Raw genomic sequence first — 27,294 nt, 5'->3', positions numbered from 1 at the left:
ATAGTTTAAGTAAAAGGACACAGAAATGTTAGCTATAAAAGAGTAGACCAAAGAAACCCACCAAAAGTAAACCAAAAAATCAGGTCTATCGATAGTATTAAAGTTAATTATGGTCTCATAAGCCTGAAACAGCTACAAATCCACATTAATCATTTAGAATGTGAATTAGTATTTATGTACCATAAATATACACAACACAAAACACAGAAGGCTTGGAAATATAAAGTGCAAAATTACAGTCTTGGTGGGAGACTTTAATGACAGCTCAAGATATAAAGAGTAAAGAAATATATAAGATACAACTACATAAACCTACAGAGGCATTGAATGTTAGTATCAATAAGCTGTAGTCAATGTGCGTGCGAGCTCAGTCACTTCAGTCATGTCCAACTCTTTGCGACGCTATGGACTGTAGCCCACCAGGCTCTTCTGTCCGTGGAATTCTCCAGGCAAGAATACTGGAGTGGGTTTCCGTGCCCTCCTCCAGGGGATCTTCCCAACCCAGGGATCAAACCAGGGTCTCCTGCATTGCAGGTGAATTCTTTATCATCTGAGCCACCTGGGAAGCCCAAGTTGTAGTCAACAGACATTGAAAATTTATCTTATTATTATAGAATGTTATTATTGAATCTTATTATTATAGAATTCTTATAAGAATGGAATTATTATACAAATACAACAGTTGGAAAAGCTGACCATATTCTCATCCACAGAGAAAATCTCAATAACTTCCCCAAAGTAGAAACTTTATAGCACAATGCTTATTATCTCTGACCACAGGTAATAAAACTAGAAATTAATCATAACAGTTAACTAAAAATAAATCCAACTCATTATAAATAAAAAAGAAAACCTCTATGAAACTTGATGTAAAGAGGAAATGAAAACTTCACTGACAGGCTAGTTATTAACAATGGTGAAAATTCTACATTTCAGAACTTCATGGGACACATTTTCATTTAGGTCAGAAGCAAATAGGAACATTGCCATCACCACTGTAATTTGTTACTGTTATAGAACTTCTTATCAAGGAAATTAACAAGAAGCAGAAATAAAACGCACAAGCATTCCTCTATGGGAATATTTTAAAAGAACTTTTTGTCACCCGTGGCAAAATACTCATTTTGCTTCATGACACAGTACAGCACATACACACTCACAGAAGAAACAGATGTTGCACCAAACCATGTGCACTGCCTGCTAATATTCTTGTTCCATTCTGTTTTATGTAGGTATTTTAAAACACTGGTTTGCAATCCATATTTAATATCGCTGTCCTTGTGAATCAAGACCAGTATTTGAAAAACACCAGTATGAGGGCATCCGCTTAGGAGTGAATTTCTGGGTTGAGCTCCTCTATAGTGGCAACGTTAGGTAATATTTATGCCATTTTTGATTGTATACATGCTTTGACTTGCAAGCCACTTCAGAAAACATTTTCTAAGAAAATAAAGTTGCATATGCAAGCATCTTTAATACAACATTATTTAGAATGTAAAATTAAGAAGCAATTTAAACATTTGGTAATAGAGGTATGTTTAAATGATGGCACATCCAAATAATGAAATGCCATACAGGAATTAAAATTATGTCATTTGTGTTCACTGGCATACTATTTTATGTGAAAAAAGGCTAGTGAATAGTTGGTAAAGGAATTATCTCAGTTTTGTAAATGTTTAAAAGATGATTATGTCTAAGAAAGAGTGGAAGTGAATATAACAAAATATAAGAAAGGGTAAAATTTCAGTGGCTGATATGGTAGACTTATTCTTGGCTAAACTGAAGTCATTCCGAAGTTCCTTTCCATCCCTTAGTATAAAAAGAGGAAAACTTTCTCGTGCCCAGGCTCACTTATGACTAGGAATGGCCATGTGACCCACCACTGGCCTTGATATCTGCTGAGATGCTTCAAGTGGGACGCTTTGCTTCCACGTGAAAAATAAACATGAGGTGCCAGCACTATCTCTTTTCTCCTTTTGCAGTTAGGAATGTAGGTTTTAAGGATATGATCTCTGGACTGGTGGCAGCCGTTTTGAAACCATGAATCAACAAGTATGAAGATAAAAAGATAATATGTTAATATGGAGCAGAAGGATAGAAAAAGCCTAGGTTTTTCAAATGACATGTTAAGGTGCTGAACCACATAAAATACATACTTCTTATGTGATACAAAGAAATTCCTATGTGTTTAGCCATTGTTCACTGTTGGCTAGGCTTTCCAAAATTTGTGTTAAGTAGATTCTATCTGATACAAAAGGATCATAGTTGACTTTTAAATTCCCATTATTGCTTATTGAATTGAACAAATTTTCCTAAAATAAATACCTGTTATTTTTGTAATAAGAAACCAAAGACATATTTTTTAGTTGTAACTTCCAACTTCCTTCTAAAAGACCCGTTAGGACACAAAAGTTCTAGTATGAACATCCACTTTTTAAAAATTATGAATAATGCTGATATAAACATTCTTGTACACATTCTTGGATGCACTTAAGTATGCATTTCTGTTTTAATTTGCATAGGAGTAGATTTGCTAAATTTGGGATATGCATACGTTCACCTTTATTATTAGATAACGCTGAAGTTTTTCAAAGCTGTTAAATTAATTTGCTCCTCCCAGCACTATATGAGCCTGTTTCTCTCCCTTTGTCATCACTTGGATGTGTAACTATTAATTTCCATTTAAGTATGACTTTAGTTGCATTCTACTATATTATATGTACTATTTTCATTATTCCTCAGTCTAAGATATTTTCCAAATTTCCATACTTACTTCTTTGAACTATGAGTTATTTAGAAGTCTCTGGTTATTTTACAAATATGTGGATTTAAATTTTTCTATTATCAACCATAATTGCACTGTAGTCAGAGAACACATTCTGTATAATTTCATACAGTTCCAATTTGTTGAGAAAATGCCCTGTGGCTAACATATGGTCATTTTTGACAAACGTTCCATGTGTACTTGGGAGTGATGGGTATTTAGCAGTAGCTGGGTACAGAGTTGTAGTAATATCAATTAGGTAAATATGCTAATTATGTTGCATAAATTTTCTGTATCTTTCTAACCTTTTTATTTTTTTTTAAATCAATTACTGAGAAAGATGTCTTAAAAATCTATCATCATTGTGAATTACTCATTTGTTTCTTCAACGTTTGCTTTATTTATTTTGAGATTGTGTAATTAGGAGCATTAAAATTTAGAATTATTACAACTTCTTGGTAGATTTAACTTTTATATCAACGTGAACTGTTGTTCTTTATTTAAAAATAGTCCAAGCTTAGGGTCTGCACTAGCTAATGTTATGGCTGCACCTGCTCTCCTTTGGTGAGTGTTTGTGAGCTGTGTCTTTTAAAAATGCTATCACTTTCAACATTTCTGCATACTTACATTTAATGTAAGTTGTTTTGTTTGGTTTTACATTTTGGCCGTCCTGCACAGCATCTGGGATCTTAGTTCCCTGACCAGGAATGGAACCTCTGCCCCCTGCAGTGGAAACTCGGCATCTTAACTGCTGAACCACCTGGGAAGTCCCAGTGTACATCTTTTATAAGCAGCATATATTGGTTTTTGTTTTTAATCCAGTCTGATAATAGTTGTATTCAATGTAAATTTCTATTAAAGCTTAACAAAAACACATACAAAGTGAATGAATGATAAACGTACTGTTGAACAAATTCTGACAAAGTAAATGCAGCTGTGTAGCCAGGACCCAGCCCAGGACACAGAACATGACCTTCACATATGAGTACCTTCTCACGCCCCCTTTAAGTCACTGCCCTTCCAAGTGTAAACACTATTCTAACACTGTAGATTAGCTTTACCTGCTTTTGAACTTTATGTAAATAGACTCCTTCAGATTAATTGGAGTATTTAATGAAATATTAGGGAAAAAAAATAAACTTTTACATGTATGGACTTAAGGAAATTTTTGTGTTTAAATCAGCCACCCAAATACATGTCTTGAATTCATGATTCATTTGATAACTTTTGTCTCCTTTCTTAATTCCTTTCAGATTATGTATGTACGATTATTATTGTTCAATTTTCTCTCCTCTATTACCATGTATTTATATATTTTAATTAACATCTATCTGGCATAGTGCCCTAGAGGTGATTTTTTTTAATTGAAATATTGGCTTATTGAAATATAAATTTGTACTCCCATAACTTTCCAGGCAATGCAAAGACATTTGAACACTTCAACTCTGAATTTTACATTTCTCCCACCTTCTATGCTTCTCTTGTCATGTATTTTAATTCCTTGTGAATTTTTAATCTAAAAGTTATTATTATGAAATATTGTTATTAATTTATCTTTTTCTACACATTTACTATTTCTGTGGCTCTTCATTCCTTCCTACATCTCTGCTCTTACATCTGTGACCATTTCCCTTCTGCCTAAAGAGTTTAGCCTTTCCTCTACTCTAAACCTGCTGGCAATAAATTCTCTCAGTTTCCTATCTCTAGAAAAACATCATTATTTTGCCTCCATTTCTGAAGGATATTTTTCACTGAATCCAGAGAAATATTTTCCTTCCAGTGCTTTGGGAAATATCATTGCACTGTGTTTCTGGATGCCAACGTTTCTGTTGGAAAGTCAGCTGTCAGTCCTATCCCTGCCCCTCTGCACAATTTTCTGCTGCTGCTTTGAAGATTTTCTCATTGTCTGAGGAGTCAGCAGTTCTCATAGCCACGGTGTTCTCTCCTGGGTCTCACAGCACTTCTTGAGTCTGTGACTCAGTATTTCTTGTCCATTTTGGAAAGTTCTCAAATATCATCTCTCAACTATCACTTGTGTCTTATCCTCTCTCTCCAATCCTTCCTCGTGTGGCCTTTTCACGATGTCCCATCTGTCTTGAACATTCTTTCCTGCCTTTTCTCATCCTTTTGCCTATTTAAGCTGGAGCGTTGTCTTCAACTCTAGAATTCACTTTTTTAAAAAGGGTTGGAGCCTGGTAGGCTGCAGTCCGTGGGGTCGCTAAGGGTCGGACACGACTGAGCGACTTCACTTTCACTTTTCACTTTGACACATTGGAGAAGGAAATGGCAACCCACTCCGGTGTTCTTGCCTGGAGAATCCCAGGGAAGGGGGAGCCTGGTGGGCTTCCGTCTATGGGGTCACACAGAGTCGGACACGACTGAAGTGACTTAGCAGCAGCAGCAGCAGTTTACTAGTACAAGTCTCCATTTTGTCACTTAGTTCTTTTGTCATACCTCTCTTTAGGTCGTCTGGTATCTGGATCAGTGGGTTTGAGTCTATTGTCTACTGTGTCTCTCTTGATTTTTCAGTCAAGATTGGTCTATTTATTTCCCCTGAGTTTTCAGTCAGACCTTGTTTTCCCATATTCTGTTTTTTTTTTAATAGCTGAATTCTCTCTATGGAAAATTGTAGCTATCATTTGACACTCTGTATGTTATTAACTTCTTCTGGAAAGCATATGCTTTTGCTTATCATGGGCATGTGGGCTATAGGCAGACCATCTTAACCCAGAGTGAATTTACTTTTTAAACGATTTATTTACTTGTCTGTACTGGGTCTAACTTGCAGCACATGGGATCTTTCATTTGTGGCATGTGGGACGTAGTTCCCTGACCAGGGATTGAATCCAGGCCCCCTGCACTGGCAGCACTGAGTCTATACTAGGCGACCACTGGGGAGGTCCCAACCCAGAGTGAATTTAGTCAGAGATTAAGATGATTTCATTTTCCAGTAGTCATGTATGGATGTGAGAGTTGGGCTATAAAGAAAGCTGAGCACCGAAGAACTGATGCTTTTGAACTGTGGTGTTGGAGAAGACTCTTGAGAGTCCCTTGGACTGCAGGGAGATCCAACCAGTCCATCCAAAAGGAAGTCAGTCCTGAATGTTCATTGGAAGGACTGAGGCTGAAGATGAAACTCCAATACTTTGGCCACCTCATGCGAAGAACTGACTCATTTGAAAAGACCCTGATGCTGGGAAAGATTGAAGGCAGGAGGAGAAGGGAATGACAGAGGATGAGACGTTTGGATGGCATCACAGACTAAATGGACATGAGTTTGAGTAAACTCTGGGAGTTGGCGATGGACAGGGAGGCCTGGCATGCTTCAGTCCATGGGGATTGCAAAGAGTCGGACAAGACTGAGCGACTAAATTGAAGATGACTTGAAGCTCCACTTGGGCTTTATGAGGGCTTCAGTCATCCAGAGGTCATCACCCTTTGTCTGCTTCTAGTTCATTCTTACTCCAAGGATATTGTCTGTTATTGTCACAACTCAAAGTCTAGGATGTTTTCTATATCTCGTCTCCATGGTGACCGTGAATGCCAGTCTTTGTCATCTCCCCCATCCTGAGATCCTGTTAAAATCTCAGTTTAGTGTCTTAGTCTCTCAGGGGCTGTTTTTGAGGTCAGTGTTTGAATGGAGGAGAAATATGGCGCCAGTTGTCAGATACACCCAGTTCTCTAGATCTTGGTCTGTGTTTGATGCGTTACCTCCCATCCAACACACACAATCCAGCAGCATTTTCAGTTTTTGCTGGAGAGAAGAGTTGTTTCAAAGTACCTTTGTCTGTCATTGTACCAAGTGGAATCCCAAATTTCAATAAATGATTTTTAAGAATAAAAAGTTAATAATTTTATTGGAAACATATCTCATAATGAAAAGAATAGGATCTTTAAAAAATCAGTTTGTATATCCATGGATGAATATGATGGATCTGTAGAATGAGACAAGTTTAGAATTGACTCTATTCCTATTTGTTAAATCTAAGTACTAAGAAAGTAGTTTACATAAATAAGTAGATGGAAATAGAAATAGTTTGTCATTTAATTCTTTGAACTGCTTCTTTGAATGCTAACATTCACATAGTGATCTATCATCATAAATTTTTAAATACTGCTTCAGCTGACAATTCAATTAAGTTTTTCTTAAATAATTTAAAAGAGAGCATTGGAAATTACTTGGGTTTTTTTTTAAAGTTTTGTTATTTTGTCACTGCATGCATTCTTTCCTATACACCTACTCTAATATTTTAAACTGTTCCTTTGTTTGGCCCTGGAGGCTTTTAAATACTAGGGCAATGCACCTTAGTAAGGTTCCTGATCACCAAGGGGTACTCCTTTCTTGTATAAAGTGGGAAAAGGACGTGTTTTTAATCAGAACAGACTGCACTGTATGTGAAAGGTGATGGGCTTCTAAGAGATTCCTTTAATGGTGCTCTTGGAAATCCTTACAGTGTGAAGACCCCTGCACCAGGGAACCGGGCAGTAGCACTGCCACTCTAAGGGAGCTTCAGAAAGCAGCAGGGTTGAGAGTGTCATGGGGAGCTGGAGGTAAGATGTGACAGATGGCTGTCATTTATTCTCAGGCTTGTCCCCCAGCTGAAGCTCTAGAAGCTGAGCAGAGAGAGGGAAAACCTTCACTGCAGAGAAAACCAAGCATTTTTGCTCACTGTCTCTGCAGATAAACAGAAAGCCAGATGATGGAGTGAGAGGACTGTGTCTCAACTCAACAGAGATGCCCTGAATGCAAGTCCTGTGGGAACAGTTAATTTGGATAGAGTCTATATACCTCCATGTGGATCTGGGAAGGGAGAGCCCAGTCCCCGAGTACACAGAAACAGGGGCCAGTGCAATCCTTCTGAGCACTCTGTCCTGAACCATCTCTCCCGGGTGGAATCTCAAAAGGCAACACCAGTCACCAGACCTCTAGTATTGAAAACCCAGAACGAAAAAATAACTGGCATAGGAAACAGTCAGCCAGCAAAGACAGCCACGGTGCAATGAAACATGGAATTAGTGAGTGGTAGTTTTAGAGAGGGCAAGGCTCATTATTCCTGGGAGAACTTGTGTGTTGGCTTGGTTTTATTTTCCTTAGTCTTTATCTGATGGAAATCAGCGCATCAGAGGGGCTTTGTTGCGTGGATCCCATGAGCTGTTTCTCTGGTCAGGAGTCTGTGGACCCCTCTCTGGATCCACCATGGGCTCAGTCTGTGGGCCTGGGTGCCCTGTGACTGCTTCCAGAACATTTTCATGGCCTCCCCAGGAGCGTGAGTCTGGTCAACTGAGGGCCTTCAGGTCACCCTAGCCATGCCTGAGGAAAGCAGGGATTCCTGAATCTCTGCACAGGAGTCTATGGGGAAACAAAGGCAGTGGTCTGGATTTAGAAGTTTCAAAGACCAGCCGGGAACTTGGCAGGAAGCGTCTGGCTTCACCAGCCCATCCAGGGCAGGCCTTGGCTTTGCTGCATCTTGTTTTCTCATGGTTCCCAGGGAACTTGGAAGGGAACTGCCCTTAATTAGGGCTCATTGTCTAGGTCCTTATCTTATCTCTGTCAAAAGGCTGTTTTCCCACCTCAGCAACCCAATAAAAATATCCTGAGCTGAAAATAAAGAGTTAGACGGAACTTAAAAGACAACCCAAGAGAACCACTAACCATGCACCTTTATGCAAACAAGAAAAAAAAAAAATTGAGCCTTTCTTCTTCACAACACTTAACTTCCATCCACTGGAAAATTATTTTAATATATCCTAGCAACACTTGACTCTCATGGACCAAAATACTGTCAAAATAAACACGGGAATCGGCGATGGTGACAGTGTCAGCCACGCCCCCAAGGACGCGGCATCCGAACACGAGGAACAGCCCTTCACAGCAGCCTCACATCAACCCTTTTTATTTTACAGCTGAGAAAGCAACAGCCTCAGGTGGAAGAGGTGACTGCCCCAAGGTCTCCTTGCCGTCTACTAATCAGCTTCCTGGCTCTAATACTTTTCCGCTGTTTTCCTGAATAATCCTTGGTTCCTGGCAGCTCCCTCCAAGGGCCACCAAGCTGAGCCCGTGAAAATCACTCCTCTCCAAACTTCCTAGAACACAGGTCTCGCCTTCCAAGTGCTGCTCGGCTTGCCAACTCTGATGCGTCTTATAACAATAACCCCTGCGAGCTGCATTTTATGTGATATGAGGCAGGTGTACGGCCGCTGAATACTTGTCTCAGGAGAGCTTATTAAAACAGCTAAGCCAATTAGCTCTCTTAGACACATGTAACCTTTTCCAGGGAGACACATTGGAGGCGCAGGAGCTTGTGGGGACAAGTCCCTGGCGGAAGCTCGGCCTTTGATCTCAGAGACCCTTTCCCAGGTCAGCCTGGCCCACAGGGCTGGGAGGACTCTTCTGATCTGGGGGCCTTGGGGCTGGGGGGACTGGCCCAGGCACAAGGTGCCACAAGGGCTGGCCATGATCAGGGGCAGAGAGCTGGGATAAGAAGCACCCATTCAATAGAGAGGATTGTGGAAACTCCACTGAGAATGACTCACTGGGCATAAGAGGTGACTGATAGGAACCCAAGGGCAGGGGCGGCATGTGCCTAACCCTGGATGAGCAGCTGCTTTTGGAAGGCGGTGGGGAAACTTCAGCAAGGCATTGTGAGGCCCAAAGTGGGTTGCAATCTCTGCCTCTGGGAGTCCGATGGGAAAGTCTCTGTCCTGGGTCAGGGATCACACTCCTCCCCAGCAGACCCAGGTGAGGCGTGAGGGAACCCCCTGGCGTCCCCCTCCAAGCAACCACGAGCAGCATCTTTGGGTCTCAGACACATGATTCAAGGTCATCGAAATCTTGCAAATGACTGCATGATCACAATTATGTCATGCTCCCCCCAGGGGCGGAGGGGGAAGGCATCTTGACTGCTGTACACGGGGTGTCCCTACCAGAACCTCCTCCCTGAACAGTGGTTTCCTGGTATTTGGATCCGAGAAGGATTCTCTGCTGGCTCAGATGGTAAAGGAAGGAACTTGGGGGCACACGTTTCAGTCTCCAGCAGCATCTGTATCCTTATGTGGAGTGTCAGCTGCTGGTCACAATTACCCATTTCAGACTTTGTCTGTGTCGTTCAACCGTGTCCAACGCTTTGTGACCCCGTGGACTGTGGCCTGCCAGGCTCCTATGTCCATGGGATATTCCCAGGCAAGAGTTCTGGAATGGGTTGCCATTTCCTTCTCCAGGGGCTCTTCCTGACCTGGGGATCAAACCTGCATCTCTTGCATCTCCTGTATTGGCAAAAAAAATAAACTTCCATTGGGCTAAACCTCTGAGACTCTGGGGCTTATCTGTTTCTACACCTGATACTAATCTAACTAATACTCCCTATTCCTTGAACTCAAGTTCCCTTACCTACTAAAACCTAAGTCCCTGGATCTTAAGATCCAGCCATTTCCAGTTTCTGGGTTCTTGACTCCTGCGTTAGTCTCTCAGCTGCAACCTCGTCCTATTCTCTGTAGTTCCATGAACACATATGCCCAGGCCTGCTCCTCTTTGAACCTTAGCACATGTTCCTTTCTTATGCCTAAGATGCTCCTAGAAACCTGTCCCATATTCGCATCCAGCACCACATCTGCTGTAATCACAGCATCATCCACGGTGCAGGCTGACTGCGGACTCCTTGTCTGCCTTGAGACCTGAGATGTGCTTGTTTATCATCAGAATATACCAACTCCTAGCAGGAATCAGTGGATTCACTAACCAGAACAAAAAAGGTGTTGTTGTTTTTTTCTCCTGTTTAATTGAAAAGTGTGGGAAAAAATCATGACAAATTTTATTCTTTGTATATTTTGTTTCCATCAAAAACCAGTATGAGATGCGGTACAATGATCATTGTCACTATACAACCCCAGACTCTCCTGCAATAGAGGGAAATTAAAGAATACTGTGGGGTTATTATTATGAACCCTTCTTGATACTACATTGAAATTAAACAGCTACAGAGTTTGGAGCTGGCCAGTGATGCTGGAGATAATAAATCCAGATGCTGTCTTTGCCACCCCCACCATGCCCCTCAACAGGGAACCTGGGGATGGCCACTCTCCTGGAACATTTTCTTTAATCTCGTTTCTGCAGCAAGTGGGGCCAACAGATTTCAGCTGGACTGCTCTCCAGTGGGCCCTCCCCTGCCCCTCGGGGGATGTCAGGCCGCTCACCAGATGCCTTCAAAGGGTGACGTCACTCTCCTTTGTAGTACTTTTCACGGCTCTTCTGTCTTTCCTCCTGTTTCCGGAGCAACCCCTTTGCTTCCTCTGCAGCCTCACTCGCCCCATCTGATCCTCGAGCACCAGCTTCCCCCAGGCCGTGCCTGGGACCCTCTCCTCTCTGCTTGTCGCCTCTCCCCTGGCTGACCTTCCTGGCTACAGCTTCATCACCCTGGGTCCTCCCTGCACCACCTCGATGTGTCTCCAGCTCCCCTCTCTGAGCTCTGGGCCTGTGACTTGACAGGGTCAACTCAGACATTCCTCTGCCTCCACACCACTCCTCTTTCAATTTTCCAGGTTAGGCAAAGACTCACCCTCCCTCTGTACCAATCTGTAAGCCAGAAACCAAGTGTCCCCCTGGTCACTGCTCAACCCCTCCATCCCAGATCCAGAGCGTCACCAGGTCTGATTTTACTCCCTTAGCATGTCCCCAACCCACCCGTTCCTCCTCGGCTCTGTTACCTTCATCCACACTGTTCTCGCCTCTCCTAGGTCCGTGCAGGACCTTCCTGGTGGGCTGGCCGCCCTTCGTCCACCCCCTCCGGATGCCTGTGCTCCCTGCTCCAAGGCCCTGCCAGAGTTCTCTTATCAAATTCACATACCATACTGTCCCCTCCTTCCTTAAGACCTTCCAGTGACTTCTAGTTCCTCTCAGGATAAGAATAGTTTTCAGTTGGCCCATGCATGGAGCCCGGCCTGACCTCAGCTGCTCTCCACCCCACTTACACCCTGTCCATCCTCCTCTCTTGGTTTTTTGAAACTTCCAAGCTTCTCTCATCCCTTAACACGCGTCATCTGCTCAGATCGGATGCTCCTTCCACCACTACCCTGCCTCCATGCCCTCAGGTGTTAATATACATCGCCCTCTAGGGTGAAACCAGATCCCCTATTAGATGAGGTCATAACGCAATCGACTTTTCATCATTATACTTTAAACAAGTGGACTTTTCATTTATCCGGGCAAGTATGAGATTATCATCTGCCTCCTGGACTGGATGGATGGTAAGTTCCCTGGGGGAGGGGGCAGAGGCGGGGAGAGCCTGTATCTGGTTTTGCTCATGGCCGTCTCCTGACAGCTTATTACGGACCCTGAGTCACACCCTTGTAAGATGTTTTGTGAAGAAGCAGATTTGCCATGATTTGTGAAGAATGGGAGTGTGTCCCTGGCTTTCTCTTTAAGGCTTTCCAATGACTATAATGGACATTGCTGAGAAACCCTGGCCGAGACACCATCCTGTAAGAGGAGCCTAGCTGACTGAACAGCTCTGAAGGCTCAGGAGAGCTGGGGGAGCAGTCCGCAGCAGGCAGCTCTCCAGAGCAACACCACCCTCCCCAGTCTCTCTGCCTCGGAACTGGCTGAGCCTCGAAAGCAGGCTTTCGAAGATAGATCACGTCTGTGAGACAACCTCTGACTTGAAATGCAAATGTGTCATCTTTTCCTTGCTGATACAGACAGGCCACAGCATCAGTGACACAGATCTTACCCCCAGGTACCAACAAAGGAAAGCAACCCAGGTGTCTTCAACCCAGAGTTGTTGTTCAGTCCCCAAGCTGTGTCCAACTTTTTATGACCCCACGGACTGCAGCACGCCAGGCTTCCCTGTCCTTCACTGTCTCCCTGAGTTTGCTCCAACTCTGTGGAGTCAGTGATGCCATCCAGAGACTCTTAGAGAATGCTGATCCAAGCCTACTCTTGGCAGACAACATGAACCAGAGGGTTTGGGGGGTGTTATTGATACTTTGATGAGTTTTTAAGACATGTTTCTCTCACATTGAATAAAAACCCAAATCTACTAGATATTATAGATGTATATATGTTGTCATGTCAAGACCATCTGATATTTCTCATCACTATATTCTCTTGTATTGTATGAGCACTGAATTGTGAGTGTAGTATGTATGTGTTTGTTTTTCTAGCAAAAAATACCAAAACACAAAAAACATAGTTTTGATCAGTTTTCTAAAGAGATCTTGATTTATAAGTGTAGGGAACCGAAAATTACTTACTAACTAAAGCCTCTTCGGGTCCTAAAATTGCAACCACCTTAAAGGTCAAGGCCAAACTGGTAGTGTCACTGGAAAACTTAGTGAAAATCTGGGTCCCTGTGTTTGAATGATAAATGTTTGGAAAAAAATTCCAGTCTTTAATCCAGATTTTAGAGTCACATATAGATAGAATCCAAGAACTTACACGTTTGCATGATTGATGCTGGGCTCTTAGACTGCCCCGAGACTAAGTTCATTCATCTAAGTTTGGCCCAGGGGAAGCTGTCAGGGACCTAGCATGGTGGGGCAGGGCAAGATGCTGTGAACAATCTGCAAGTCCTGATCAGTAGCCAGGAAGTGTCTCCTCACTTATCCAGACTAAATCAACTTGATTTTAATAACCCAAACTGGACTGGGAAGCTTCCTTGGTGGCTCAGACAGTAAAGAATCCATCTGCAATGTGGAAGGCCTGGGTTTGATGCCTGGGTTGGGAAGATCTCCTGGAGGAGAGCATGGCAACCCACTCCAATATTCTTGCCTGGAGAATCCTCATGGACAGAGGAGCCCAGTGGGCTCTAGTCCATGGGGTTGCAAAGAGTCAGACATGACTGTGTGACTGAGCATACACAAACTGGATTGGAGCTGGGTCACATACCCACCTGTTAACGCCCCACCCAGCCCACCTCTGGGAGGCAGGGGAGGAGAAGCCGGTTGGAAATGTGTCTTTCCCCACATAGGGTGTCTTATTTGTCCCCACACCTACACAGGATAGAGGCCATTTCCACACCCAACACCATCCCCAGCCATATGAAAGTTCTTCCTGACTGGTTGGCCTTACGGAGTTAGTGCTGCAAAATCATGAGTGAAGATGTAAACTTAGAGTCTTCAGACACTTGCTCCAAGAGTTTTAACCACAGACTCCTAAAAGGCTGCTGTTTTTGTTCCTTTGGGAGGGGTTTCATCAGAGTCGTGAGAATAAAGTTAAAGACTTCTGCCATTGTGTAAAGTACATCAGTTGTTCACAGAGCTCAAATTCTATTTCCATGCAATGGTTTACTTACCCTCCTATATTCCCGCATGTCACCTCCTCTCCTCAAGGCATCCTTCTCCTTCGTTTGGTCTCCATCTGAAGTGAATATTGGAGACTCTTCTTTTCCCCGCTCAATAAAACCCCCCAGACTTCCAACCAGAGGGATGGAACAGGGAAATAAAGTTAGGGGATGACACACCCTCAACTCATCCTTCACAGAGCACTCCTAGATCCTGGCTGATCTGGGGGAGTCTTCCCTCCAAGTATTTGATTTAGGGCCTGGGATCATTTCCTGAGGGGATCATCTCCCCCCTGCACAGCTCCATGGCACCACTGGGTGGGGAAATAAAGGCTCTGTTTACAATATTAAATTTCTCAAGACTTGAGGTGGGGTCCTTTGGACTCTTCACCAGTGATCAATTTTTCAGTCTGCTGCTTTATCTACCTGACAGGAAGACTTGAACTCCTGCCATTTCTAAATTGCACTTCTAAATATTGACTTCATGGCGAGACTCGAAGTGTCATAACACAGCTCACTGGAGCAATGAAGATTTCCCAGGCCTCGTCAAGAGGTCTGTACAATGTCCAGCGGGGAGTGGAGAGGGGAGAGGAGGATTTAAGAAGAAAAAGAAAACCAAGTCACGTTTGGAAGAAAAGCCACTGCACTCTGATTAATCTTGCAGAGACCAAGGGCCAGGTGCTGTGTTTGGAGGGGACTGAGGAGGGAAGAGAAAAGACAGCAGTAGCCATTAATGCCTCGGCGGTCAGCCAGTAAGAACCGAGGGGCCGGAGCATGCCAGACGTGGGCTGGGAGGCAGGGCCTTCAGAGCCAGCGGGTTCTCAGTACAGTTCAGTTCAGTCGCTCAGTCATGTCCGACTCTCTCTAGGTATTTTGATTCATGTTAATCAGTTCAGTTCAGTTCAGTCGCTCAGTCGTGTCTGACTCTTTGTGACCCCGTGAATCACAGCACGCCAGGCCTCCCTGTCCATCACCAAATCCCGGAGTTCTCTCAAACTCACATCCATCAAGTCGGTGATGCCATCCAGCCATCTCATTCTCTGTCGTCCCCGTCTCCTCCTGCTCCCAGTCCTTCCCAGCATCAGACTCTTTTCCAGTGAGTCAGCTCGTTGCATGAGGTGGCCAAAGTATTGGAGTTTCAGGTTTAGCATCAGTCCTTCCAATGAACACCCAGGATCGATCTCCTTTAGAATGGACTGGTTGGATCTCCTTGCAGTCCAAGGGACTCTCAAGAGTCTTCTCCAGCCCCACAGTTCAAAAGTATCAATTCTTCAGTGCTCAGCTTTCTTCACAGTCCAACTCTCACATCCATACATGACCACTGGAAAAACCATAGCCTTGACTAGACGGACTTTGTTGGCAAAGTAATGTCTCTGCTTTTTAATATACTATCTAGGTTGGCCATAACTTTCCTTCCAAGGAGTAAGCGTCTTTTAATTTAATGGCTACAATCAGCATCCGCAGTGATTTTGGAGCCTCCAAAAATAAAGTCTGACACTGTTTCCACTGTTTCCCCATCTATTTCCCATGAAGTGATGGGACCAGATGCCATGATCTTAGTTTTCTGAATGTAGCGCTTCAAGCCAACCTTTTCACTCTCCTCTTTCACTTTCATCAAGAGGCTTTTGAGTTCCTCTTCACTTTCTGCCATAAGGGTGGTGTCATCTGCATATCTGAGGTTATTGATATTTCTCCCAGCAATCCTGATTCCATTTGTGGATCCAGTTTACAAGGACTGGACGGTGTCTAAGAAGCCAGAGACTTTTCATCCAATTTCTATCGAGACTTCCACATAGCCAGACAGTTAGCTAATCTTCATTTGGAGGAAATTCTAGATTATATTTCTTAGCTTCTGCCCTCCTGACAGGTAGCACCTTAAACTGACCTCAAGGTGTATTTGTCATGTCACAATAACTGGGACTCAGAGAAAGCGACTGGCTTTTTCTTGCCCTTCAGGAGCCATTTTGGAGGTGCAGCAAGATACTTTACATGCAAACTAGCGTTGAGACTTTGTAGCTACTCAGAGATATATAAATTCAAATTGTTGATTATGGTTACGGAGCCAGATGCCCCAAGGTGAGATCAAGAGTGATGCTCTGTAATAGGGCAGAGAGAACTCTGAAATACGGCAACTGTCTCCTTAAGGGTCTTCCCCCACCTTTCCGCTAGCATCGGCATCCAAAGCCACCCTAAAGGTCATGGGAGAGGGGGAACATAGGCAGATGAAGCATGTGGGAGAAGGGAGGAGATTCCAGGGGAGGTCCTCTTCAAGGCAGGAAGAACTCAATTTCCAAGAGACGGAAAGTTAAATTAACCCGATACCATGGAAGGTGACCCTTACGGCACCGGAGCAATATTCGTCTTGATGGTCTATTCTGAGGTGGTCCCTAAGACAGTGCAATTCATCTGTGCCTCTCCTGGGCCTACACACCAGAATCCTTTTGCTTTTCAATGCCGATTACTGAGATTGACCTCAAAATGCAGCATCGTTTGGCTCCGGACCTCATCACGTTGTGCTGAACCTGAGCTTACCTCTTCTTGGAGTCTTATTAGCTTGTCTGAGGCATCCACTTGTTTTCTTACTCTTAACATCCAACTGTTTGAAAAATGGAGCATCCATTTAAGGTGATGGCATCTTCTAAACCCTACCCTTACTTGAAAGCTTCTTCTCACATCAGCCAAGGTAGCCGTTAGGAACCAAACCCCAGGTGTCTCCTGAAGCAACTCTAATACTCCCCAACTCTGCATCTGGCAGCAGGACCAGTCTGTCTGTTCCGCTGTTCGGAGGTTAAGTAGCAGATATGATGTGAAAGCCACCCTGGTAGTTCCAGGCTCACCTATGGATGCTAGTCACTGCTCGGTGGCGGCTTTAGGGCACTTGCCACAGCATGGCAGGTTGCCCTGTTCTCCATCTGTCTGTGTTCCACACTCCTCCTCTGGGAGCTGGCATGGCCCTGAATGCCCTGAACCACTCTCCACGTGACTGCCTCCAACCAGCATCCTCAAACTCCTGCTCAAGGCCCACGTCCTCCATGTGGGCCACCTGTGACTCAGCCTGGGCTTACTCACCCTTCTCTCCAGACTCCCACATCCCCCAGAACCCGCCGTGCTCTCACCATTTCATCAGGCTGCTTTGCCACCAGCCCAGCCCAGTGAAATCCCTCCAGCAGCTTCTCTGCCTGTATCCCTTCATTTCTTCTAGGCTTCCCCCATCTCTCCTTCCACAAGGACCATCATCTAGGATTACACCATGAAGCAGTAGGAAAAAAGTGACTGCAGCCATGTGTGTGGAAAAGTCAAATTGCCCACTTGCCTAGCAACACGTCCCATCAATGGGAAGACAGAGGTGAGTCGATATTTTTGTTGTCATGGAATCCTGTCATCCTTAATGACAGCGTTTTGGCTGACAAAATGAGAGCCTCCCAGACTTCCCTGGTGGTCCAGTGGTTCAGACTCTGCACTTCCACTGCAGGGGGCACAGATTCCATCCCTGATTGGGGAAACTAAGATCCCATAAGCCCTGGGGCACAGCCAAAAAATAGAACAAAAGAAAAAGATGAGAGATGCTGAAGCCTCCTTGAGGCCTCCAGGACAGTCTATATGACTGCTTATCTCCCTCATTGAAGTAAGTTAAGTCCTTCAGTTTCTCACTGACCTACGGTGTGCAGGCAGACTATTCACATAGGGACTTCATTTAATGCACAACCAAAAAGCTGTAAGAGCTTTGAACCCTCTTTTCAGTATTGTGAAGTCACTCAGTCGTGTCCGACCCTTAGCGACCCCATGGACTGCAGCCTACCAGGCTCCTCCATCCATGGGATTTTCTAGGCAAAAGTACTGGAGTGGCTTGCCATTGCCTTCTCCTTTCAGTATTGTAGGGGATCTCAAAATCTATAGAAATGGTACTCCAAATTCTTTTGTAAAGCAAATAAGCACCCTATTACTTATCTCTCCTGGGTATTCAAAATTTTGCCCATGAAAATGCATCCTATACTGCAGACATATTGCTGAACCAAGGCTAGTAAGAGATGGCATGGTGTCTGGTCTGATGCTAGCGTTCAAACCAAAATATAAAGGAGACTTCCCTGGCAGTTAAGAATCTGCCTGCCAATGCTGGGGACACAGGTTTGATCCCTGGTCTGGGAACTAAGATCTCACATGCCACAGGGCAACAAAATACAGAGGAACACTTCCATAAGCCATTTTTTGAACAAAGACCCCAGTTTTTCAAATCCTGGCTTGGTCTTCAAACACCTCCACGTGCATGCTTGTCCTCAGCGATGCCACTGTACTTCGAGGGTTGGAAGGCTGGAGAGGCCTGGAGGTCAGCACACTCACCTGGCCAATAGTACATGTAGACCTTCCTTTTGGCCTTGGTCAGAGTGACCCACAGAGGTTCTGATCCGTTCCACCAGAGGGGCAACCGGCTGTCTCTGTTGATACCTAAGTCAAATGACTTGTTGGTGTCGGGGTCCCACATGTAGTTCCCGGTCATCTGATGGACCTCACAGTGGCGACCTGCATTAATGAAGACACAAGGCTTTCAGTGTATTGTTCTGGTGTTTTTCATATCACCTTTATTTTCTGAATTTATCAGCCATTGACACTCATTTAGGGAGAACTGCATATATTCTTGGGTGGGTTTTTTTTTTTAATCAGATGTTTCTTTTCTCTTAGATTGTACCATAAAGGCAAACAACCGAGTAAGAAATCCAATACTGACTGACAATGGGGCCATTCTGAGTGAAAGTAGTTGGTCAAGTCTGAAGCTATTTTAAGATAAACTGAGACCATCGTGTGTAAAACCTGACCCATTGTTCGTGGCTCAACATCTAGAAAAGAATCAGTGTGTACACTGTAGATTCCCGTGGGCTTGGGTTCTGTTCTCAGCCCAGAGTTCTCTATGCAGCCTTTCCAAGCCCTCCTCCCACCGGATCACGAATCTAGACGCCATGGAGTTTGTTCCCATTTTTCCCGGATAAAGAGGAGTTATTGCTTCAAGTGCCGAATGATGATAGAACCCCTGATGTTTGGAACAGAATGGTGAAAAATAGACTCCGCTTTGGAAAACAAAGCAGGAAAACAGCCCTCCCAGTGGAGTGTGGTATAGACACGAGGGGAGCTTCTGTTGGGTGCAGAAGTGAAAGACACAGCGCTTGGACTCATTTGAAACATGAGGCTTAAATTATTTATTTTGGAGCAATCTGTTACATCTTTAAAGTAAAAATAACACAAACATTGGCAAGTGCATCAAAAATTGCTGTGATTTTAGCGAGCATCCTTTGGCACCAGGATGAAACGCGCTTCATCGGGCTCACTGATGATGCTCCGTCAAATGGCTTTTTTGTTTCCTTGTTTGTTGGCTGTTCTTTCTTCTTGCCAGCACCTACCCCTCAACACCCACACTTTACTTTTAATCAAAAAAGGAGAAACCATAAAATATAATTTTGAAAATTTGTAGACTCAAAATATCCCCAAGTAAAAACCTTTTATTTCATCATAGAAACTCAGGCGTTCCACAAGTGATGCTTTCAATTTAAAGCCCAGAGAGCCAAACAAAATTATTTTTGCCCAAAACTATAGAGTTAGATTTTTGACCCTGATCAAAGCTTTCACATGTGAATTGACAGAATTAGCAAATAAATAAAAACTTTGAGCAAATTATCCAATGACTAAAGAACTTCTTCATTTCATTTATTCCTCCAACTGCTGCTGCTGCTGCTGCTAAGTCACTTCAGTCGTGTCCGACTCTGTGTGACCCCACAGACAGAAGCCCACCAGGGTCCCCCGTCCCTGGGATTCTCCAGGCAAGAACACTGGAGTGGGTTGCCATTTCCTTCTCCAATGTGTGAAAGTGAAAAGTGAAAGTGAAGTCGCTCAGTCATGTCTGACCCTTAGCGACCCCACGGACTGCAGCCTACCAGGCTCCTCCGTCCATGGGATTTTCTAGGCATGAGTACTGGAGTGGCTTGCCATTGCCTCTTCCAACTAACATTCATTAAATGCTCCTATGAACTATACATTGTGATAGATGTAGAGATTCACATTTGAATAAATGTGGTCCCCACACTCAAGTACCTTGTTATGCGTGTTGTTGTTTAGTTGCTAAGTTGTGTTTGACTCTCTGCTCCTCCGTGGACTGTAGCCCTCTAGGCTCCTCCATCCATGGGATTCTCCAGGCAAGAATACTGGAGTGAGTTGCCATTTCCTTCTCTGCAGAGGATCTTCCCCACCCAGGGCTCAAACCCACGTCTCCTGCACTGACGATTGGATTCTTTACCGCTGAGCCACCAGGGAAGCCCTTGTTATGTATAGCATTGGCCAAAAGGTTTGAACAGTAGGGAGAAGGGGTGTGTGTGTGTGTGCGTGTGTGCATGAGTGCAGCAGTCTCTACTTTTAATTGGAACTGTTTCGATTACTCTAGAAGAAATGCATGAAACCCAGATGAAAACAGGGGCTAATATAATTCAGTTTTGAAAATGTGCTGTATTCAGAGAAGCATGAAGCAAACAAACAAAAAAATATTTTTAAGTATTTACAACTTCCGTCCTTTACTTGTATGTCTCAGAAACCCTACAATGTCATCTGATGAAATGTCCTTCTTCTTTTCAACACTCACATTCAACCCTCTAGACCCAAAGCTTACAGGCTTTCTCACTATCCTTTGCTTTTTCCCTCATGGGTGAAAAGGGATGGCCTCCCCTAGATTGTGGAGTTGTGATATGACTGGATTATGGGGTGTGTGTGTGTGTGTGTATGTGCAAGAGAGGGAGGCAGAGAGAGAATGTTCTCCTGGAGAATTTCTGCTAAACTAAACTCTCTACCGCTCCCACTTGTATTTTGTAAACACCCACAAGGCCTCACTGAGGAGAGCTAGGATCTATGTGTGCAGCTAATGCACAGCTCCACCATATTTTTACATTTCAGATGATGAAGTCTTCTTTCTTGTGGTCATCTGAGTCTCTTCACTTTTTCCCTAAAGGGTCTTTGGTTCTCAACAACAGGTAGGAACGAGCATTAACTTTTGTATCTTCTTTCCATACCAATTGGTCACGGTGCCTGTAGACTCTGGTGAGCCTCAGAGACCTTAATTATGGCCCTCTCCAGGGAAGCATCTTTGAAACAAGACCTCCAGAAATGGCTTTGGTCACCACCAGCACTCGGGCTGGTCCGGGCTGGCCCAGAGTGGCACATCCCTTCTAAGGGGAGCTCAGACCTAAGCAGGTAAATCATCCATCCCCACAGGCCCGAGACCCAACCCCTCTCCAGAGGATGAATGACATGGGCACCAGCAGGGAGGGTCCCAACCACTTCCTGGGAGAGGATGGTGCCCAAGAAGATCCCGGAACTGGTGGTTTCCCTTCTATCATTAAAGGGTTTCGAAGTGAAGAGGGAGATCTTTCAACAAGAAGGTCATCTTGGAACTGTGTTCAGAAAGTGGGTTTTATTCTTTGGGGCTTCCCTGATAGCTCAGTTGGTAAAGGATCCGCCTGCAATGCAGGAGACCCTGATTTGATTCCTGGTTCGGGAAGATCCACTGGAGAAGGGAAAGGCTACCCACTCTGGTTTTCCTTCTATGATTAAAGGGTTTGGAAGTGATGAGGGGGCTCTCTCAACAAGAAGGTCATCTTGGAACCCTGATCGGAAAGTGGGTTTTATTTTTTTAGTGGATTGGGCTGTGAGTTGAAGTGAGAGGGTGTATTCTTCAAAGACTTAATCACAGATGCCGGGCTGGTCCCCAGGGGCCTCCCTTTGTTCCGGGAAGCACTGCCTTTCACGGAAGCCAGCAGGAGACGGTCGCTTTCCATCTCCTCGTCTGCTCAAATCTTCTCTCCCAGCTGAGCTGATTTTCCTTTGCGTGAATATATGAAGGCTGGCAGTCTGTCTGTGACGGTCTGAGTCTGCTTTTCCTCAAGCTGGTTTCCTTACCCACCCTGGCCTTCTCTCGCTCTTTTGTTTTTATTGCTCGGGCAGAAGCGGAAAAGAACAGAACAGAACAGAGCACGATGTACCAGCTTCTGCAGCCCACAAGCTCTCCTCTCCATATTTCTGCCTGACCCGTGTCTATTTTTATGCATCTGCAACTCTTCTTGATTTTTCTCTGCTCTTTCTAAACGAAGCCTCGCTGTGGTTTGATTACTCAGACCCTTTGCTCCAAACATCAGTAGAAACTTTCCTGACACCATCACGGACCATAAATCTCAGGTGGATTTCAGGGACAGTGTTAACTCCTCTCCCTCTTTCCCCCCAACCCCACAACGCAGCTCTGTGTACACATATGCCTATGAATATATACATGAATTGGAGAAGGTAACGGCAAGGCACTCTAGTATTGTTGGCAGGAAAATCCCATGGACAGAGGAGCCTGGTGGGCTACAGTCCATGGGGTCGCACAGAGCCGGACACAACAACTAAACCAGGACCACCATCATGCAGATAAATACATTGCACACAGTAAAACCTCAGAACATCAACTTATATCATTAATATGAGGGTAGAGAGTCACACTGACAAATGGGATCTGGAGATCAGTTGGAGCCTCCTTTCTTCTGAGCTCTCCACGTGATGTGTCCCAACCTCATTTCCACTGAATTCTTGCACTTCCCCGTGACACTCACTACATTGCAGGCGTCTCTCCTTCTAGACTCCTGCCGCCATAACATATGGCACCCCAGAAGTGACGCTCAGTGCTTTACTGCGTGGCACAAAGAAACCCGCTCACATGAAATAGACATGAGCTGGGTCAACTTAACTGGGGATTCAGTGGGGTGTGAAGAGGAAGACTGAGAGCCGTGCAAAGAACTGCAGATTGAGGGCTAGACATCCAGGTTCTTAAAAGAACCTGGCTCTTTCAGCTACCCCCACCAAGGTTTCCTCCTTGGTCCCTCACTCAAAAAACTCTAGCCTTGTATACCTTACTGGTTTATCTCTGCTACATGGCACCTACCTCCAAAGTTTCTCCCTGAATTTCAAAGTTCTCTCAAAAGCAGTTCAGCCCTCCAGAGTTCCTACATCACTCCTAAGTTTGCACAGCTCATTAGCTTATGCATGCGTGCTAAGTTGCTCAGTCCTGTCCAACTCTTTTCGACCCCATGGACTGTAGCCCGCCAGGCACCTCTGTCCATAGGATTCTCTAGGCAAGAATACTGGAGTGGATTGCCGTGCCTCCTCCAAGAGATCTTCCCGACCCAGGGATTGAACCCAAGTCTCTTATATCTCCTGCATTGGCAGTTAGATTCTTTACCACTAGTACCTCTTGGGAAGCCCTCATTAGCTTATGAGTTCAGTTTAGTTCAGTTGCTCAGTCGTGTCTGACTCTTTGTGACCCCATGGACTGCAGCACACCAGGCTTCCCTGCCATCACCAACTCCCGGAGTTTACTCAAACTCATGTCCATTGCATTGGTGATGTCATCCAACCTTCTCATCTTCTGTCATCCCCTTCTTTTCCCAACTTCAATCCTTCCCAACATCAGGGTCTTTTCCAATGAGTCAGTTCTTTGCATCAGGTGGCCAAAGTATTGGAGTTTCAGCTTCAGCATCAGTCCTTCCAATGAATATTCAGGACTGATTTCCTTTAAGATGGACTGGTTGGATCTCCTTGCAGTCCAAGGGACTCTCAAGAGTCTTCTCCAACACCACAGTTCAAAAGCACCAATTCTCTGGCGATCAGCTTTCTTCACAGTCCAACTCTCACATGCATACATGACCACTGGAAAAACCATAGCTTTGACTAGTTGGAACTTTGCTGGTAATGTCTCTACTTTTTAATATGCTGTCTAGCTTGGTCATAACTTTTCTTCCAAGGAGCAAGAGTCTTTTAATTTATTAGTTTATAGAATGCTTTAAAAAATGGGGGCAACAGTTATCAAGACAGTATGGTACTGGCATAAAGACAGAAATATAGATCAATGGAACAAATAGAAAGCCCAGAGATAAACCCACGCACCTATGGACATCTTATCTTTGATAAAGGAGGCAAGAATACAAAATGGAGAAAAGATAGTCTCTTCAACAAGTGGTGCTGGGAAAACTGGTCAGCCACTTGTAAAAGAATGAAACTAGATCACTTCCTAATACCATACACAAAAATAAACTCAAAATGGATTAAAGATCTAAATGTAAGACCAGAAACTATAAAACTCCTAGAGGAGAACATAGGCAAAACACTCTCCGACATAAATCACAGCAGGATCCTCCATGACCCACCTCCCAGAATATTGGAAATAAAAGCAAAAATAAACAAATGGGACCTAATTAAAATCAAAAGCTTCTGCACAGCAAAGGAAACTATAATCAAGGTGAAAAGGCAGCCTTCAGAATGGGAGAAATTAATAGCAAATGAAACAACTGACAAAGAATTAATCTCCAAAATATACAAGCAGCTCCTGCAGCTCAATTCCAGAAAAATAAACGACCCAATCAAAAAATGGGCCAGAGAACTAAACAGACATTTCTCCAAAGAAGACATAAAGATGGCTAACAAACATGTGAAAAAATGCTCAACATCCCTCATAATCAGAGAAATGCAAATCAAAACCACAATGAGATACCATTTCACACCAGTCAGAATGGCTGCTATCCAAAAGTCTACATGCAATAAATGCTGGAGAGGGAGTGGAGAAAAGGGAACCCTCTTACACTGTTGGTGGGAATGCAAACTAGTACAGCCACTATGGAGAACACTGTGGAGATTCCTCAAAAAATGAAATAGAACTGCCATATGATCCAGCAATCGCATTCCTGGGAGTACACACCGAGGAAACCAGAATTGAAAGAAACACATGTACTCCAATGTTCATTGCAGCACTGTTTATAATAGCCAGGATATGGAAGCAACCTAGATGTCCATCTGCAGATGAACGGATAAGAAAGCTTTGGTACATATACAGAATGGAGTATTTTTCAGCCATTAAAAAGAATGCATTTGAGTCAGTTCAAATGAGGTGGATGAAATTGGAGCCTATTCTACAGAGTGAAGTCAGCCTGAAAGAAAAACATCAATACAGCATACTAACGCATATATATAGAATTTAGAATGATGGTAACCTTAACCCTGTATACGAGACAGCAAAAGAGACACAGGTGTATAGAACAGTCTTTGGGACTCTGTGGGAGAGGGTGAAGGTGGGATGATTTGGGAGAATGGCATTGTAGCATGTATATTATCATATGTGAAATGAATCACCAGTCCAGGTTCGAGGCATGATACAGGATGCTTGGGGCTGGTGCACGGGGATGACCTGGAGAGAGGATATGGGGAAGAGGGAGGTGGGAGGGGGGTTCAAGAAAGGGAACACATGTACACCCGCGGCGGATTCGTGTCAATGTATGGCAAAACCAACCAATATATTAATGTAAAGTAATTTGCCTCCAACAAAAAAAAAAAAAATGGGGGCAAGGGGAAGGAAGGAAGAAAATAATAAAGGACAAAAAGGAAAAAACAAAAAAGAAAATGTTTCTTTGAACAGGAACTGCCCACTTCAGAAAGCCATTCTAGTTAGAGTTGTTATATTTATTTTAGCCAAAAAAAAAGTTGTAAGATTCCCGGTAAAATTTGAATTTCAGATAAACAATTTATTACTATAAATGTATCCCCATTATTCCATGGAACATACTTTTGCTAAAAAATTATTTGTTGTTTACCTAAACTTCTAATTTAACTGAGTATCCTGTATCCTACCTGGCAATTCTGGGGAAAGCATCATTTATTTGCTCCTATTTCATAGTCACAGTGAAGGAGAAGAAGTGAAATCAGGAGGTATTCAACTGAGGTAATGGCACGTGCAAATAATGATGAGATGAGGGGTGAACGTTTTATTCAGGTAAAATGTAGAACTTTCCACTCTATCACTCAGGGCTCCCTTTCCTGGAAAGGCAAGATCTCCTTAATGACACTCTGAGCTAGTACAATTCAAAACAGAGCTTCACTCAGCCAAGTTCCTGGCATGAAACATGGATGGTTGTCAAAGGGATTGTTTGCAAAGGGGTGGCCAGGGCCCTGGGGGGCCAATAAGAGATGGTGAAACAACCCGGGCTTATTCCACTTTTACCCATCGCGCACCTGCCCCCAGGCTTGAAGGGGAGGAGCTGGTGTGGCCAGCAGGGAGCCTGGGGGAGATCAATACCTGGCCTCTGCTGTCCCCCCAGTGCTGTCCCACTAAGGCGATCCGTGGGATCCTCCAGGGTCTCCAGGCAGGCCAGAGAAGGGTGAGGAGGGCAATGAGACCAATAGAGAATCCCCAGCACACCCGCCAAAGAGAATCCTAAGGCGTGGGCTTCTCAAGAAAATCATTCATGTTGACTTCTTAGGTGGAGGAGTGAGTCCTTAACTGGATATGGGGACCACCTGAGCCTGAGGTCCCGGCACACAGCCTTGTGAGTATATATGACCCTACACACATCTCAGGAACTGAATCTCCTTTTCTAACTTGTGCGTGCATGTTGCTAAGTTGCTTCAGTCATGTCTGACTCTGTGCGACCTTATGGACCGTAGCCCACCAGGCTCCTCTGTCCATGGGATTCTCCAGGCAAGAATATGGGAGTGAGTTGCCATGCCCTCCTGCAGGCAATCTTCCCCACCTAAGGATCGAACTTGCGTCTCAGGTTCTTTACCATCTGAGCCACCAGAGAAACCCCTGGCCTAACCCACCACCTGTGAATTCAGAAGTAAGGAATGACTCACTGCATTTTATATGTATTAGCTGCAAGGGGGTTGAATATTTTGCTCACTGTCCCAGTGCTAATAAATCATATGTGGACGATGGCGGTGTAAAGAGATATGAGCGACTCGAACTTGGACCATCTCTCTTTCATCATCGTATTCTGGGCACTTCACTTTTCATGGTTGCAATAGATTTAGTGGTTATATTTGCAATCTGGAACATAAAACTTTGCTGATTTCAAGATGAGACCTCTTGGCCTTTTTTAGACCATTTATTTATGTCTCTAGACACACATGCCGAGAAACGACGACACGGTGAATTCAATCACTAAACACTCAGGTTCTACAACCAGTGAGGGATTTCTCTATTATACAAAAGCTTTCTGAATTCTTGGGGTGTATAATCACCTTTACAAAGTAATTCTAATCTTTAGTTTCTAAAGCCATTCATTGTTTTTCTGACATCCATGTGTTTCCATTAGATGAATATGGCCACGTCTACTAGATATCAAAATAGCTGGTTGAAGAGTGAAGTCATACTTTAGGCACATCAGTTTAGTCAAAACATAGAGCTATAAATACAGGTTACAAAAT

The 27,294-nt window shown here is 44.0% G+C and overlaps 1 protein-coding gene across 1 annotated transcript in view; it reads right to left on the bottom strand.

The window, feature by feature from the left end:
• Positions 1–18,852, bottom strand: part of ENPP6 (ectonucleotide pyrophosphatase/phosphodiesterase 6) — a 46,753-nt gene extending 27,901 nt beyond the window's left edge. Inside the window, exons 1-2 of the mRNA XM_088832668.1 lie at positions 18,849–18,852; positions 18,376–18,555 (exon numbers count right to left, since the gene is read on the bottom strand). Of these exons, the coding sequence (XP_088688794.1) occupies positions 18,376–18,555; positions 18,849–18,852 (184 nt within the window). The remainder of the gene's footprint in view (positions 1–18,375; positions 18,556–18,848) is intronic.
• Positions 18,853–27,294: the final 8,442 nt, after the last annotated feature.

This window comes from Moschus berezovskii, chromosome 26, assembly GCF_049115385.1.
Source record: "Moschus berezovskii isolate FMDL1 chromosome 26, NW_MosBer_1.0, whole genome shotgun sequence".
Taxonomy (NCBI): Eukaryota; Metazoa; Chordata; class Mammalia; order Artiodactyla; family Moschidae; genus Moschus; species Moschus berezovskii.
This window is presented reverse-complemented; position numbering and strand designations above follow the sequence as displayed.